General features: G+C 41.1%; 1 protein-coding gene across 1 annotated transcript in view; it reads right to left on the reverse strand.

Moving 5' to 3' along the window:
• GALNTL6 (polypeptide N-acetylgalactosaminyltransferase like 6) overlaps window positions 1-18439 on the reverse strand; it is a gene marked incomplete at both ends in the record, with an annotated part of 1083563 nt that overhangs the window by 186075 nt on the left and 879049 nt on the right. The window contains 2 exons of the mRNA XM_081237627.1: window positions 6509-6692; window positions 10157-10342. Coding sequence (XP_081093753.1) covers window positions 6509-6692; window positions 10157-10342 — 370 coding nt within the window. The remainder of the gene's footprint in view (window positions 1-6508; window positions 6693-10156; window positions 10343-18439) is intronic.

Raw genomic sequence — 18439 nt, forward strand, 5'->3', positions numbered from 1 at the left:
GTACTTTATAATAACTGTCGTTGGAGTATAACCTTTAAAAATTGTGCATCACTATATTGTATGCCTGTAAATTATACAGTACTGTACAGCAGCTATACTTCAATTTAAAAAATAAATAAATAAATGAGAGGTGGAATTGTCTTTAAGGTTTCTTCTAGCTTGATAAACTTATGCTTACTGGCATATTTTTTTTCTGATTCAATTCTAAAATTTAGCACAGCATTGTATTTGTTACCCAAGGGTTACTGCCTTTCACATGGTGTTGGCATCCATACTTTATGACACTCCTGTATAGGAAAGATAGTTAGCAAGTTTCCGGGGATCTGCACTCTGTCCCTTGGAAGAATAAAGGAAGACCCTGTCAGTAAATCTTTTCAGAAGGCATCTTACTTTCATGTCACAGGGATACAGCTCTCCGTAACAGACAGGGAGAATCTTATCCCTTTGAACATGGGCTTAGCTTCACAGTGCTGGACTGCAGAACCAGCCCCAAAGAATCTACATTTGGTGCTTACATCTCAGGAGATCTTCAGTATTTGAAGTTCCAACCTTGAGATGCCTGCCAAAGGGTCATGGCCATTGCTATCCATGCCCTGAGATATTTCTAGGCTAGGTAACTGGTAGAGAAAGCACTGAATTCAAACTGATGTGTCTGTGGACATAGGGGTGTCTGAGAGGATAAATGGACATTTGTATCCTATGAGGCTTTTTCACCCCCAAGTGCAGATACCTTTATTTTAAAATTTTGGAAATTGATGGTATATAAAAGTGGAAAATAGAGAATCTCAGTCCTGGCTAATGATGGTGTACAAAAATTTCATCCATGATGATTAAAACTCTATGTTTTAGAAGCCTTTGGGGAATTGTTGGAGATCTATTTGCAGAAGACTGGCAGAGTAAAAGTAATCTCTCCACAGCTGAAAGACAGAATAGAAGCAGATTCTGAAATACACAGCAAAATCGCAAAATTGAATAAACTGCTGAATTGACTGTGAGTACTTCGCACAAGGAAGCGTGATCTCTAGAAACCAGTGCAAATTCTCCAGAAATTAACTTTATTTTTAAGGTTGACAGACTCATATATTAGGGCCTGAGTACCTGACATGTTGGGTGGCATATTTCACATTATCCTTGTGAACAAGTTGGAGAAGTGTGGATGAAACTGCTGCATTCATGTGAATTTACAGAAATCGAGCATTTCCATCAATCAGCATGAACTTCCAAGGATTCTGGAGGACGTGGAGGTTATGAGGATAGAACTGGAGATACTTAGCATGATGGAGAAGAAACAAGTTTCTTTTGTCTGCCTTGGTAGCCGTTTTCAAAGATTTTTAACAGCTCTGTCATTGAAGAGGAACTACACATTCCTTGTGTTTCAAGTAGGACAATTTGGGATGAGGAAGGTAGAATTTTCTTAATCCACGGGAAAATGTTCCTGTCAACCAGTCTAGTGGAAGGGACAGTGTTTTGAGGTAGCAAATATTACTTCCCTGATGAGTTCAAGAGGAAGGTGGTCCAACATGGATGCAACTAGAGATGATCGTACTAAGTGAAGTAAGCCAGAAAAAGGAAGACAAATACCATAGGATATCACTTATATGTGGAATCCAAAATACGGCGCAAATGAACCTATCTACAAAACAGAAACAGACTCGCAGACATAGAGAACAGACTCGTGGTTGCCAAGGGGGAGGGGATGGGTGGGTGGGTGGGAGAGGGATGGGCTGGGAGTTTGGGGTTAGCAGATTCAAACTGTTACATTTAGAATGGATAGACCACAAGGTCCTACTGTCTAGCACAGGGAAGTATATCCAATCTCCTGGGGTAAACTATAATGGAAAACAATATAAAAAAAGAATGTATATATGTGTAGAACTGAGTCACTTAGTTGTACAGCAGAAATTAGCACAACACTGCAAATCAACTCTACTTCACTAAAAAAAAAAAGAAGAGGAGGCTGGTCATCTGTGTTGGATGCTGTCTAGGGGTTGCTTGCATTAAAGGGAAGTTGGATAAGATAATTCCTTCTGGTTCTCTCTAAACTTTCAGATGCCGAGATAAGGTTGAAGAAATAAGTTAGTGGTCAGAAAGCAAAGGAATATCTTCCCCTTTCTCATCATGACTAAAGGAGCATATTATGTTTTGTCACACAGAAAAGACTTCAATTCCCAAGTGCCCTGCACTAGAAATAAACCAGGAATAAGGAAACCTGCTAAAAGCTATGAATACCAAGAATTTTCTAAGGGCATTATGCCATGATATAAGCTACCAGTAAAGGAGAATAGTTCATTTTTTTTTCAAGAGACAAGAATGTTTACCAAATATATCCAATCTAATCAGAACTGTGACTGCCAGATAATCTGAACTGTGAATACTGCATTGTCTCTCATATTCTAGGAGTGGTTTGTCTGAAAACTAGATCTCTTTGCAAATGTATGTAATTTTTTCCTTAGAGGTCAAAGTTGTCTATGAGTTTTTCTTTTCCTTCCTAGTCAGGTTGATGAAAGTTTTGATTCCCAGTTTAGGAAGCTGATAGATTTTGAACTCTTGTGACTGTGTAACCTATATTAAGAAACACCATTTATATCATGACCTGGGATCATATATGCATTATAACTGAAATCAAATATCTGAGAAACAATAGCTATACTTATGCACCCGTATAATACTCTGAAATTTTCAATTCAATTCCTTAATTGTTAAATACTATGCATGTCCCTCTAATTTCACAGGATTTCCAGGTTGAAAAACACTACTGCAGTCACTAGTTGGAGAAAACTCCAACAATGGTAGAATCAATGGGAGAATTCAGGTCTTGTCATTCAGGACATTTGATCAGCTTGCTACAGAAAGACAATCTTTGCATATATATTGTCAGAAAGGTCCTGGAATTTGCAATACATTTCCATGTTACTCTGTAGTTCCTTTCTTTGCGACTTTTCTGCCTACTCTCCCCTTACCACCCCACCCCCGAGGAAATCCTCATAGCCACCAGTGGAAAACATGAAAGGCTTGAGAGATGTATACATAGACCACGTTCGTTCTGTGTATCTTAAAGCTTTACATCTAGAGAAGCAAGTTTTCGCTGAAAGCTGTCTGTTTATGCATACATTCAGGTGGCCGCCGAGATAATGGAGTTGCTGACACACTGCTCAGAGCTGCTTGGGTAACTAAGCATTCTTTTATTATCAGGAAGGCAAATGCAGTTTCGAAGATCAAAGTGGACACCCCTGGAAGCTACATTTTTTACAAAAGGCTAAAGTGTCTGCCTTCCTAGGAATCAAAGGGACTTAAAGCAGAAACGCAGTCGTACTGGACAGAATGCCATTGTTGACAGGATGGCAACCACCTAAGTAGGTGAGAGGAACAAGAGGTAACTTAATTCTGAAAGTTAGCAACTCTGCCAGCTCTGGGGTTAAGCAAGGTGCCTGATACTCTGATAGCCATAGCTGGGGTCTGCCTGACAAAAATTTCAACAGTCAGTGCAGGGCCTGAGAATATTTTTGGAATTTTCACCATCTGAAATTCCTTTGGTAGCATTTTGATCCCACATCTGCAGAAAGCAGGGGCCTCACAGTTACAGCGGAAGTAAAATAGAAGGTTGTTATAATCCAGTCACGATTACAGTACTTATTGGAAAAGTTATCATGGATGAATCCTTGCTCTTCAACATGGCAAACTTGAATAGTAGCAGCTGGACCATGGCTATTCTACCATCAGCTGCCATCTAATAACAGTTCCACCGTGTTTAGGGTCCTTCTGTATCCTCTGCCACACCCACCTGACTTTAAATCCCACCCTAAGCCCCTTTGCCAAGACTTTCAGATGGTCACCTTCAGAGATGTCTAAAGATCATCTCTCATCTGGGCCCACAACAAACACTTACTAGAAACTCCTTCCCTTGGATTACTAAAAAACTTCCCTGGTGGTTTTCAATCTCCTTTAAATCTTGGCTGAAGTATTTGGAAGAGTAACAATGGGCTTCATTATTTCTTCTAAAAAACTCTCCAGCAATTTACACGTCTGAAGAGGCCTCTTTCAGAAATTCTGGATACTTAATGAGTTGCGCTTATTACAAAAGAAATGATTTCTCTTCGTTTTTATCAGGCTAATGTGTTTTGAAATCCCCTTTGCTTTCCCAAGAGTTTATTTTCTTAGAGAATAGAATTGGAAGAAACATTTTCCTGATGTTTATCAAATGTTTACTGTAATTTAAAGTGAGTCACTGAAGTAATTTTTGCACTTGGGAGTTTCTCTACTGTAAACTTTTATAGCCCATGTTATTAATGAATAGACAGTATTGATTTTTTTATGTTGAACTGTATGAGCTGTTTATATATTTTGGATATTAATTCCTTATTGGTCATATCATTTGCAAATATTTTCTCCCATTCTGTAGGTTGTCTTTTCGTTTTGTTGATGGTTTCCTTTGCTGTGCAAAAGCTTTTAAGTTTAATTAGGTCCCAGTTGTTTATTTTTGCTTTTATTTCCTTTGCTTTAGGAGATGGATCCAAAGAAATATTACTGTGATTTATATCAAAGGGTGTTCTGCCTATGTTTTCCTCTAGGAGTTTTATAGTATCTGGTCTTACATTTAGGTCTTTAATCCATTCTGAGGTTATTTTTGTATATGGCGTTAGAGAATCATACAAATCAACATCAAAAAAGCAAACAACCTAATTTAAAAAATGGGCAGAAGACCTGAATAAACATTTCTCCACAGAGGACATGCAGGTGGCCAAGAGGCACATGAAAAGATGTTCAATATCACTAATTACCAGGGAAATGCAAATAAAAACCACAATGAGATATCATCTCACACCTGTCAGAATGGCCATCATCAAAAAAGACCACAAATAACAAATGTTGGCAAGGATGTGGAGAAAAGGAAACCCTCATACACTGTCAGTGGGAATGTAAATTGGTGAAGCCACTGTGGAAAACAGCATGGAGGTTTCTCAAAAAACTAAACATACAAATACCATATGACCTGGCAATTCCACTCCTGGGTACATATCCAAAAAAACACCCCAAAACACTAATTTGACAAGATCCATGCACCCCAGTGTTCACAGCAGCATTAGTTATAATAGCCAAGATATGGAAGCAATGTAAGTGTCCATCAATAGATGAATGGACAAAGAAGATACATCCATGGTATATATATACAATGGAATACTACTCAACCATATAAAAGAATGAAATCTTGCCATTTGCAGCAACATGGATGAACTTGGAGGATGTTATGCTAAGTGAAATAAGTCAGACAGAGAATGACAAATACTGTATGATATCACTTATATGTGGAGCCTAAAAAATACAACAAACTGGTGACTATAACAAAAAAGAAACAGACTTTCATGGATAGAGAACAAACTAGTTGTTACCAGTGGGGACAGGGAAGTGGGGAGGGGCAATACAGGGGTAGGGGATTAAGAGGTATAAAATAAGCTACAAGGATATATTGTACAACACAGGGAATCTAGCCAATATTTTATAGTAACTATAAATGAAGTATAATCCTTAAAAATTGTGAATCACTATATTGTACACCTGTAACTTATATATATTGTACAGCAACTATACATCAATAAAAAAATAAAATATCAGAAAAAGACAGTATAGATTTTAACACATGTTAAATAGAATCTTAGAGAGTGTGCAAAGCCTTGATCTGGACATTTTTTTTGTACTAAGAAAAAATATAATAGTTTTAAAGTTATAAAGGTTTTAAGGATATCAAAAGGGTAAAGTATGAGGAATAGATAATAGCATCCTTGGGAAATCTCTGGGTAACTTTTGGAAAAATTTCACCATTAACCATTAATGGTCCTAATAGTTTGTCAAGCTGAGCCATATTTTTTTCTTTTTCTTGACATAGACAGTTCTCATGTCCACATTGGAAAAAAAGAATTTAGCTTTGTAGAAATCAATAGATTACTGTAAACTTATATCTGTATAGAACTAAACTGGGGGCAATATTATCAAAGATCATCTCCTCTGGATCTATCATTTGATTGAATTCCCCAAGTTTAAGTTCTGGGAGCAGCTGCTCATCCAAAATATGGCCCTCCTTTATAAAGAAGCAGTTCCCAGCAGGGCATGGAACCTAGGCCTAAATACTGGTTCATATTTTATATCATTCCCTAATAAAGAAAAGTAAAATAGTTAATTTAAATAATCCTTTAGGGAAAAGCAGAAAGCAGAGGGAACTGAAAATGAGGAAAGAACCTCTAAGAGAATGGCTGAAAGGGACTGCATCCCTTTTCCGGGCATTTGCTGTGAACTCTGCCTTTACTGATTCTCATACCGCACACGCCCTCTCACGCTCAGAAAGTTCAAGAAGGTACTCAGCACAGCTTGTGATTTTACACCACTTGTAGGTCTGACCTTTCCCCAGTGTTTTGCCACCCGTTTTATTCCATTTCATTAGAGATGGGTCTCCAGCGGACACACGCCTGAGTTACCAGCCCCTTCTCCCATGGACCCTCCCTCGGCTGCTACTCACTCAAAAGGGTCGCTGGGATCCGCCCTCTGCAGCTCTGGAGGGATGGGGATCCTCTTGTAGTACATCTCCCAGTCAAAGGCGCCGCGCATGGCATCCCCAGCCTGGGCCTCGTACCCAAAGTGATTGTGGTCGATGACATCGATCATGGGGCACACGATGGTTTTGTGGTTGAGTGCAATTTGGTCTGAAAAATGAAAGCACGGAACAGGAAATGACACGCCTGCCCAGGTCAGCTCTCACTTTTCTGCCAAGAGAAGCCCTTCCTAACGCATCGTGCTTGCAGTCTGGTTCCCTGTTGCCTTCAGAGCACTTTGCAGAATCTCTGTTTGAATGCTGGGTTTCACGTGATGGGACAGTGATTAGGTGCAATTAGAGTTGTGGTATCTTCCTCGAAGAAGGTGATGTCCCAGAGATACCTGGCGAAGAGCATTTAGCTCTCCCTCTGTCACAGTTTTGCTCTGACCTGTCCCCAATCTGTCATTTTACAGTGCACCCAACATGCGTGGAGTATAAACAGTCCTAGTGTTCCTTCAAGCATGCAGCTAGAGCCTGCTGAGAAAATACTGGCCTGCTTTCTGGAGGTTCCAAAATGTAAATATTTAACTTCATGGGGTTTTTTTTAGCATCTAATCTTACAACGGCCATGATGGCTGTCCCTCCACCGCCCCCCAAAGGCTGGCAGATTATACACAGAATTCTTTGCTCTCAGGCTTACCAGGGATTTTGCCAAGTCCTATTTTGCTACTGTTCTTTAATATAGACTCTGTTTATCAAAGCTATACATTTTTATCTTCTCTCATCATATCTGAAAATATGTTAGATGGCCTGATACTACCGCTACTATTTCTGCTACTGTTCGATTCTTGAGCAACTACCAAGTATACTCAGGCTGTTCCTAACCCTCCTAGCAACCCAGTGAGGCTGTTCTTATTGTCATTCCTAGTTTACACATGAGAAACTGAGCTCAGAGAAGTTAAATAACTTGTCCCAGGTCGCTCATCTTTTGAGGGCAAGAATTAGGATGCCATCCCTGCTTAATGGTCTTGTGCTAAAGTCTGGGGTCTTTCCAGTTGGCCATGGTGCTTCTCTGAGGCAGAAAGGAGACTTATTTTCCAGTTACAGCTCCAGCTCCTCCCTCGTAGATGTTATTATGTGAGACCTGAACAGCCAGTGCTGGGAAGGGCATGTACAGGTACTTTGGCTGACCTAGAACAGCTACATGTGAAGTGTTGTCTTCCCAACAATGTGCATTTCTTCAGTATTTACTACAACAAACTAATAGTGTCAGACAGAACTTTTAAGTGCAAACATCTGCTTTCTGGTTCTTTGGAAGACCTTTGGATGTGGCCTGTGGAATAAAATACATTTAAGTATCTTTAAAAAAGAAAAGACATAATTTAGAAATAATGAGGTTTGGCTATTTCAGCATCATTATTCTGATGACACTGATAAGGCAGGGCATGGAAATGACAGAATCCTATGGAAGATCTCCCCCCAGATCTACCTTTCTCTCTCCGTTTCTTTTTTTTCCTCTTTTCTTTCTTTCTTTCTTCCTTTCTTTCTTTCTTTCTTTCTTCTCTCTCTCTCTCTCTCTCTCTCTCTCTCTCTCTCTTCCTTCCTTCCTTCCTTCCCTCTCTTTTTCTTTCTTTCTCTTTCATTCATTCGTTCACTCTTTAAGTTAATCCCACCAAGGGCTCTGTGGGCATCATTTTCACCTGGGCAAGCCTTGCAGTGGGCTTTAATCTTTATCTAAGTGGCGTTCCCCCATAGATGTCTTTGACAGAGGAGACCATCATTACTGTGTCCAAAATATTTCTTCTATCACCTCTGCAGGTATTTGAGTATTAAGGTTTCAGTGACTTTCTTCAGTCAAATTCAGAATCAGGTTGATTTACAAGTTCCTTGACCAACAAGGAGTCCCAAGGTGACCTGAAGAGAATGAGTCTGTTAAATTAACTGTCAACTTTCCCTTCAAATTTCCTCTCAGCTCTCATCCAGTAGCACCAGCTCGGGGGTGAAAGCAGCATGACTAATTTTTTATCTAAGGCTTGTGCCTACATTTCAATTTCCAGGGATCAAACAAACAGACTCTTAATGGGAAATTGAAATTCAGGTAAAATCCCAAGGTGAAAAATGAACCAAGAAACTGTGTGGCTCCACCTTTTTTTTTTTTTTTTTTTTCATTTTGGAGGATGTTTCACGACACTGATAGAGGAAAATAAAAAAAGATAGTGATCCTGAGCGTGAATCATTTCTTACCCATCAGGCCTATAGGAAATGAAATGCTTGAATGAGAAAAAGTGGGCTTCTCTGTCTTTTCCCTTTTTTCCTATTTTTTTTTCTTGTTAGATGCATATGAACAATCAGAGCCTTGATAACTGGCATTTAGGGCTTGCTTTGGTTCATAAATAAATTAGGCCTTGGGCTGACTTGAGTATTCAACACCATATAGGTCAAATTCCGTTTAAGGGAAACTGATGGTTGCTGATGAAACTCTAAATTGCTATGTCCTTGGACAAGGTACTTTTAATTAAAAGCTCAGAGGAATCTCTGGCCATTAGGAGCATAGAAACATCCCTGTTGATTAGGGTGTCTGGGTGGTTGTCTGCAGGGGAGAGTGTGGCTCTGAGATGTGGTGGAGCCTTAGTTGCTGGTCATTTCCTGTTTCAAATGCAACACAAGTTCAATTGATTTTTTTTTCCCCACATCGTTTACTAATGGAGCTTTGCTGCTTCTATCTGAAATCCTGCACGGTTCTCAATAGAAAATGATTCTTTCTGAGGCAGCTATTGTGAAAGAGGTTGTTAACTGGCTTTAGCTCCAAGGCCAGGGAAATACTTAAAATAAAAGTTGATTTAGTGAAATGTGGAAGAACAGAAAGGAACTCAATATGTGCACACCAAGAACTTTTTAGAAACACACTTTTCCCCTCAGCCTTACAATTTATTCCTTAGCTACTCCTGGGCTTTATCTCTGACTTAATTGTGAAATTAAAGATACTGATGCTTGGACTGAACCTCATGCAGGTTTTCAAGCTTGAATGGTTTTCAGGACTTTTGTGTTTCTAGCAGTTCAAGTGATAGTCTTCTAGTGATCATTTAAGATGTATCACCTGGATGGCAGCTCTGAGTGTTTGAGGGACTGTGTGTAAACATGATGGGGGGGTCGTATATTTAGGGAGCTGAGCTGGTGCCAGAGTGGAAAAGAGAATGGCCTTATAAATCCTAGGAAAATGTCAGTGCGCTTGTACTTTAACTGTGTTCTGGGGCTGAATACTTTTCTCATCTCTTAACAATCCTATAATACTTGCTAAACTCCGTGTGTGTGTGTATTTTAATCATACTGTGCTTATAGGTAGTATCATGAATACTTTTTCCTTTTAGTGTTTACTTAGTGAATGTCTAAGATAAAGAAATCAAACCTTTTCAAACCTTAAGTTAGACTGCAGTTGGTATTACCTAAAATGTCCATTTCAATGTGGTTTTCTAGTTACCTATACGTCCCGGCAATAGTTAAGATAGAATTCACCGCTCCCACTGCAAACCTCGTAAAAGGGGTCTCTAGCCTTTGCCAATGGCGGATGACATAGAAGCACATGGCACCCTCCCCCACCTCCCCCGGAGGCCCCAGGGGCTGAGGGTCACTCACTGAGGAGCGGGGGCAGCCAGTTGACGTTGACCTCGCAGTGGGAGTCCAGGAACGTAAGGACCTCGCCTCTGGCCATGGACGCCCCCAGGAGTCGGGTCCGGATCAGCCCTTCCCTTTTCTTGGTGCGAACAATCCTCACTTTGGAAAACCGAGCCATGTATTCTTCCAACTTCTTCTTCAGGTGTTCTGGGAAGGAGGGAGAAGAACGGGTACAGAAAGAACACAGGACATTAGTTGTAGCAGAATTACTCCCGGGCGTCTGTGTGGAGAGTGTGAACAGTGAAGCCCAGCTGAAGCCCATCTTCTCCTCGTCTCATTGCAAGGGGAAAGACTAGTAAGATTTCATGCCTAGAGGTCTCTATACCTTACAAGTTGCAGAATGCTCCATAAGATGCAAACGCCGCCCTTTGGACACTGACCCACTGGCACTCCACCTTGTGGTTTCTGTGGACCAGGGGCCACCAGACTGCAGCCTCGCCAGCCTGCACCCAGGTGGGCATCAGCCCTGGGTCCCTGCTGGTGAAGTCAGGTGAACATTCCAGCATATGGGCTTTTGCCAACAAGAGGGCCCTTTCTGGCAAGGCTTTGCCTAGTGTTCTCTGTGTTGAAAATACTTCATGTAAAACCACAGGAAAGAAAAAATCAACAGGGACCAAACAGATTTTTCCCCCCGTGAGGCAATAGCAAACTGGCACGCAAGTTCAGCCCCTGGCTCCTGATTTGAAGTGGTAAGTGACTGATTTGCTGTTAAAATTAGATGTGAAGAGGGATAGGCCGATGAGATGCTACATAATCACTGTGGACTTAGGTCTTTAAGATGAGAAAACAAAAATTTGGAAATGTTTCTTTGCTTAATTAAAAAAAAACAGCGGGAACAAAATCAAATCAGATAACTTATTTACAGACTAAAACATTTCCTACTGGCTGTGATAAAATGCATTAATCTCTCAGTTCTTTTTTTAAGCCAAATAAGTGTGTTTTGGTGGCTTGCTTTCTGTGGGATATATACTCATCTCTGCTTTCAGTCTCCTGCATATAAAACATTAGGAAGGCTCTCCTGGAGTTTCTAACAAGCATAGTCTAATATTAATTGAAACAGAATCTTAGCATGCTGTTTGTTCTGTAAGTTTCACTTTCAAACTTTCTCTGCATGTTTGCAATCAAAGACAGTATTATTATTGTCTCCTCCTATGATCTGTAACGGTAGGGATTCATGGAAGGGTTTATGATCTCTTTCCTGCTCTCCAGTTTAACAGATGTCAGAATTACTCTGCAGTGGAGTTTCTCTGCGTGCAAGGGTTTACCCTTACTCTTTTTTTTTTTTTTTTTTTGGTGCGCCACATGGCACGCGGGATCTTAGTTCCCCGACCAGGGACCGAACCTGCACCCCCTGCATTGGAAGCGTGGAGTCCCAACCACTGGACCGCCAGGGAGGTCCTTATCCTTATTCTTATTGCTTCTGATTATTGGTGAAGTGCTTAAAAAATTCTCAGTTTCCTTTATTTTTCTTGACTGCCCTATAAATATGTTTTACCAATGGGTCAGTTAAAATATTTCACATTCTAATTTTTACTGTAAAAGAATACTGGTGGGGTCTTCCACAAGAATATTTTAGATCAAAATATGCCCCCCTCTATTTTGTTTTTCCTGTAATGAACAGAGATCTTCAGATCAGACTAGAGTACAAAGTTTACAGGATTTGGAGTCAGGCCAGACCTGGGTGGGAAGTCTGTGATGATGAAGGATGTGAGTAGGTGCTGCAAACTCCCTAAACCTGACTCGGGGGGAATCTTTGTCCTCTTAGAGGGTGGAGGAGGGTCAAGCTTTTGACTACAGGCCTGACAGTGCTCATTCAGTAAACATTTATTAAGCCAATAATTGGAGACCCCAGTAAATCACTTGTACTTAGGAAGAGAAACAGCATTTCTTCTTCTTTTTTAAAATATTTATTTATTTATTAGGTGGCTGCATAGGGTCTTAGTTGCGGCACGTGGGATCTTTTGTTGTGACGTGTGGGTCATGGCGGTGCGTGGGCTTCTCTCTAGTTGTGGCTCACAGGCTCCAGAGTGCATGGGCTCTGTAGTTGTGGCGTGTGGGCTTAGTTGCCCCATGGCACGTGGGATCTTAGTTCCCCGACCAGGGATCGAACTGGTGTCCCCTGCCTTGCAAGATGGATTCTTAACCACTGGACCACCAGGGAAGTCCTAGAAACAGCATTTCTAAATAGCTGAAGGAATGCCTTAGAATGCAAAGTCTGAAAGATGAAAAATATAGACTTTTGTATTTCTCAGTGAGCTTTGGATAATTCATCATCTTCCGTTTATTGCCAATTTAAAGCGAAACAGTTTTGGCTAGCCATGAACGAGCTGGTATGAGTTGATGGCTGTGTGGTAGAGTCTCACCTAGGAGGCTGGCTGTCCCGTGTCCCTCTCTGCTTTGAGCCAGGTGTGCTGTGCCCCCTCCCCTTGGCTCTCTCCTCCCCTCTCCACTGTGTGCAAGCTCCAAGGAAGATTCCCAAGGGCTGTACAGCCCAGTGCCGCCTCTGAGGGAGCCTGGAGCTTACTGTCTTGCTAGGGAAATGAAGCAGAGGCCCGCCATCCACGTGTGCTATCAAAGGCGTGATACGTGATTGGTGATCCATACGAGGGCTCTGTGGGTACCAGTTGTGAAAGGCCTGTGTTCTATTAGGACTTTGCACAGTAATCAATGTTTAGGAAAACTTTATAATCTCATTCCTGTAATGTATTCAGTCATTGAAATCCTTCTGTGTCACCAACATACCAACAAGAATCACTCTCTAAGTTTATTTGTAAATCAGTTGTTTGGACCACAGGACATACCGTCTCGTGGAAACAGTGTCCCCACAGTCGTAGGGGACTGAAAATAGATCATGCACATTTGCTAAACCCACCCAAACAGTGTTCTTCACTCTTTCTTTAAACCTCACGGTTCTTCTGTCAAATGTACCACTGTGGGTACCATCTTGACAATCTGAGTGCATTCACTGCTTTCCTCTCTGACCCCTAAGGACTACAGGAGTCTCTTCTGGGGGAGAGGAAGATTAATTCTCTGGAGCTGCGTACAAGAAAGTGCTTCTTTCTAGAAGAGATTCGCCTCCCACGTGTCCCAAAGCAAGAAGCAGGGGGTTGTCGGTCACCCGTGAGGGATTGTCCCAACTTGGGATTTATGCTTCCACACTTTCTAGTTTATAGGAAATTCTCTGGAACTTGGTGGGAGCGTCTCTACATGTTGCCTTTCCCTCTCTGTACATTTTCTGATTCTGTGTATTTTTCTTTTATCAAAGCCCATTTTAATGTACTAAAAAGACTGTCCGGTATGAATTAACTAATCTCAAGAGGTTTGACCCCAAAGTGAGTCCATTAAGTGTTCAAATCAATTCCTCTAAGTTGAACTTTGCGGTAATAATTAGGTTGCTTTGACTCCGAAAAATGTTCTAGTTGACTGCCCCTTGGAGGGGTCCGTTGTCTCTTAGTAGTTCAGTTGTAACATCTAATTAACCATAGCTCACAATGAAGACGGGTATTCTCCACCTGATCAGCAAATTAGGCTCTCATACAAGGGAGTTCCTGGGAATGGTAGAGATGGCTTTAAATTAAAAACAGTTTGCATTTCTTTTGTATGAACGGTTTTTAGATTCATTTCTAAAATATTATTCAAATGATTTTAAACATGATTTTGTATTTTAATTCAAGTACAGCATCTTTGAAGATCCCTTTTGAACTCATCTAATTTTAAAGAATAACGAGAATGTATGGTAGTTTTATAAAGCAGACATTTTGTTAAATAAATTTATATTTATTTATTTACGTCTTTATTTTGGCTGTGTTGGGTCTTCGTTGCTGAGCGGGCTTTTCTCTAGGTGCGGCGAGTGGGGGCTACTCTTCGTTGTGGTGCACGGGCTTCTCATTGTGGTGGCTTCTCTTGTTGCAGAGCACGGGCTCTAGAGCGCAGGCTCAGTAGTTGTGGCATGTGGGCTCAGTAGTTGTGGCTTGCAGGCTCTAGAGCTCAGGCTCAGTAGTTGTGTTGCACAGGCTTAGTTGCTCCACGGCATGTGGGATCTTCCTGGACCAGGGCTCGAACCCGTGTTCCCTGCATTGACAGGCGGATTCTTAACCACTGAGCTACCAGGGAAGTCCTAAAGCAGACATTTTTTTATTGACTAGGAAACATCTGTAGAACCATTAACTTTTTTTTGTTTGGTTGGTGGCCCTAGACTAGCGGTGGGTATATTACTGTTAAAATCCACTGAGTGGTACCCCGATGACCTGGAAGAATTAATATAATTTCACACATGACAATTTCTGCCCAGGGTTTATTGTATCATTGGGAGGTAATAATGAAATGACGAGTTTTACTCAAGTGAAATTTCGGTGTCTTGCTACCGTGAACATTAAATGTAGCAGTTTTCTGAATGTATTTTTCCTTTTTTTTCTAGAGATTTCAGTTATGTGCCACAAACTGACACTATATTTAGTATTTAGGGTAGCAACTAAGCACTAAAAAGTCACCTTCAATGATTTTTAGTCCAGAGCCAAGGACATGAGTTGACCTGTTACTGACTGGCCCTATGCCTTTGGTTAAGTCACTTCAATTTTCCTCACCTATGGAATGTGATGGGTTGATCTTAAATATTCCTTCCAGTTCTACGATTCTGTGATTTCTCGTCAAGTTTTACTTATGGCATAGATCTTATCTATCAAGTATTTCATTTTTCCTAAAAAGCATCCTAATTGTTGGTCTTTTGGTGTTTCTTTGGGCTGTGTGTCACTTTGGAAAGCAAGAGTCAAATCAAAATAAAGCTGAGGGCTTCCCTGGTGGCACAGTGGTTGAGAGTCTGCCTGCTGATGCAGGGGACACAGGTTCGTGCCCCGGTCTGGGAAGATCCCACATGCCGCGGAGCGGCTGGGCCCATGAGCCATGGCCGCTGAGCCTGCGCGTCCAGAGCCTGTGCTCCACAACGGGAGAGGCCGCGACAGTGAGAGGCCCGCGTACCGCAAAAAAATAAAAAATAAATAAAATAAATAAAGCTGACACATATCAGACATTTAGTCAAAAGGCAAATGCCAGGGTCTTATCTTTGGTCAGTACAGCATCTGTCTAGTCTCCTGCAGCTCCCTGTCTATAAGATTGTCACTGATATCAAAATCATGACCTTGAAGCACTTTAAGTTCATCAAAGACCTAGGTCTGTTCAATAAGTTATGCTTATTATGTCAGAAAAATAAAGTAGCAGAGTTTAGACAGCTTTCTAGTCTACCTTTGAGAGAGTGTTCCCAAGGGGACAGGGCATCTAAGTGACCATCAGTTTTACAGAGCAAGGCCAGGGTATCCCGAGTGGTGGACTCACCAAAGGCTGGACGAACAGCTGCCCTGGGCTCAGCAGCTGGAATTGTTGCCAAGTTCCTTCTATCTCCTTTGAATCCCCTAATTTAATCTCAAGGACAGAGCAAGAGGGGCAGGAGACCCTACTGATCTGGAGATACGAGTTTCTATATCTAAATACATATTATAGAGCTGAAATTTCTTTGATGTTTATACTCTGGTGTTGGTAGATAGAGTGTAGCAGAATATGACCTTAAGAGCATATAGAATATATGTTAGTTACTGTGGGTGATACCTGATGATGAAATGAAATGTGTTATAAACACACAGAAATATACATACCTTAAGCCTTCCTGGTTCATCCTTTTACAACGAGAATATACTCTTAAGTATTCTGGATAATCTGAGGTCTTATCACAGTGACAAGAAGTACTTCACAATTGGAGACTATAAGATATTCTTCCACTTCCCAATCTACTTGACACAGGCCATGTGTATATTTTAATCCCAAGTGGCAGTGTTAAGGATAACTGTCTACTTAGCAGTGTAGAGACATTTTCTATATTCTTTATACAGGAGAAATGTACAGATTTTATGTCTCTAGTTAACTCCAGAAAGCTGTCAATCTCTTTACGTCCTGGTTGACCACACTAAGTATGTCCCTTTTCATAGCATTCAAATATAAGCATTTCATATTATCTCTAGAGCACAAAAAATTCAACCAAGAAAGTATTAGAATTGCTGGAACTGTATCTAATTGCTTCTATTATGATTTCAACTGAGTTCTATTTCCAAATGTCTTATTTTCTATTCTTTTAATGTACAAAGCATCTTGAGTCATTTGGGAAATAGCTGGGACACTAAACTAAAATAAATAGACAACATATATTCCAGCTAATATAAAAAAAAGAAGAGATAGAATGTCACCCTTTACAACCCCTAATGAGCTAATGGATCAAGCTCACATCACAAAAGGAGCCAGATCACCTGTTCTGTGCTTCCTGATGAGGGAACACATCACTGCCTATAAAGCATTGTTGGCAAAGTGCTGAATCTGAATTCGGTCATGCCTATAGATCTAACTACCAACTTATAGGAAATAAAGGATTGATGAATATGTGAAACGGCACATCTGGGAGATAATCAGCAAAATCTAAACTATAGAGACATCTCCAGAGCGAATGGCTTGATTTCTTCAACAAATAAATTAGAAGAAGAAGAAGAAAAAAAGAAACGGAAAGAGAATCCTAAAGATTAAAAGACACTTAAGAGGGCTTCCCTGGTGGCGCAGTGGTTGAGAGTCCGCCTGCCGATGCAGGGGACGCGGGTTTGTGCCCCGGTCCGGGAGGATCCCACATGCTGTGGAGCGGCTGGGCCTATGAGCCATGGCCGCTGAGCCTGTGCTTCACAACGGGAGAGGCCACAACAGTGAGAGGCCCGCGTACCACACACACACAAAAAAAGACACTTAAGAAATATATCAAAGTAGAGGACTTAACGTGGATCCTGATTCAATGATACAGTTGAGAAAAAAAAAAAAAGAAAAGGAGCCCCTGATGTCTGGGAAGTGGTCTGACCCTCACGGCCAGCCCATCCATCTGTTTCTGCTGGACATACCATCTTGCAGACCATCAACATCTAAAAAGCTCACTCTGAGGCCATGCTAAAATGAGACAAACATGATCACCGTGAAACTCACGATATACCAAATATTCCCCTCTTTCAGCTAAAATGTGTGACTTCTACGTTTTACCTTTTTTTTGTTTATGTTGTGGAAAGGATTTGAGATTTGTTTTTTTCCCCATGAGACTCCCTGATTCCACTCAGTCATGGGAGGAGAGAACTGGATACCATTCTTCGGGGGTCCTTTGTATTTCTACATGTTTTGTGAATGAAGCAATGTCTACCATTTGTTCTGGATTATCTTTTCAAGGATGTTTATATAGCGAACAGATGGGGAAGACAGAAGTCTGTGTTTCTCGCAGGAGCAAAAGGCCGTTTTATTTACAGCCCTGGAAGGTGGAGATAGTGTTTCCCTCTGCATGCGTGCTGTCCATTATACGAGATTTGAATTCCCTCATTTCCGAGAGGAGGGAAGGTCACCAGTGAAGGACTGGTAACCTTTCATGACAGCTTTGGAGTTTTCTGACCAGGGCCTGGAGAGGAATCTAGGGAAAGTGGATGTTGGTAGTTACACGTGCCTGGCGTCCTGTTCTTACCCCCAGCACTGCCCGGCTCTGGCTCAGCTGAGCTCCACTCCACCACTCACTTTTTTCTTGTGATTTTCTCCTCTTGTTAAATCCTTTTAGTGTCTGAAAATATCTCTGATGTCACACACACATTTCATAGTGAGAAGCACTGAGCTTTGGTTACCTGTAGAATTCTGATACTTGTCTGTGATCTGCCCTTAGATCCTACATTCCCACACAGAAAAGAGGGATGGGATACATCTCAGTGTGGGGTCCGCTCTTGGCCGGTCATGTCAGCTGGACACCTGGCAACTTCTATGGGGTCCTCGTGTCTCTCAATCTCTCTTTCTTTCATCATTTGCTTAAAGAACAGCTAATTGATTTGTATATTTTCAGGATAGCTTTAAATGTGTGACATGCTCAGAGGAACACAAAAGAAATGTCACAACATCTGTTCCTTCCCCCAAGGGTGTAGCCCCAGTGGAGTAGTAATGGCCATGAATCTAGTGCCCAGGATCATTCACGGAAAGCTTCCTTCTCCATGGTTAGAACTGTAAATGGGTTTACAGTCTTCTCTCTGGGAAACACTCAGATATCAAAGATTATTTGTATAATACCTTATGAATCAAGGCCCCCAAAGTGAAAAAAATATAGGTGCCACATACATAAAAGGATTAAGATCATTTTCAGAAAAAATATAGTGTGTAAAAAGGAGAGAAAGGAAAAAAAGGAAAAATCCATAGTTAAAATAT

The sequence above is a fragment of the Mesoplodon bidens genome, assembly GCF_964165515.1.
Source record: "Mesoplodon bidens genome assembly, chromosome: 6".
Taxonomy (NCBI): domain Eukaryota; kingdom Metazoa; phylum Chordata; class Mammalia; order Artiodactyla; family Ziphiidae; genus Mesoplodon; species Mesoplodon bidens.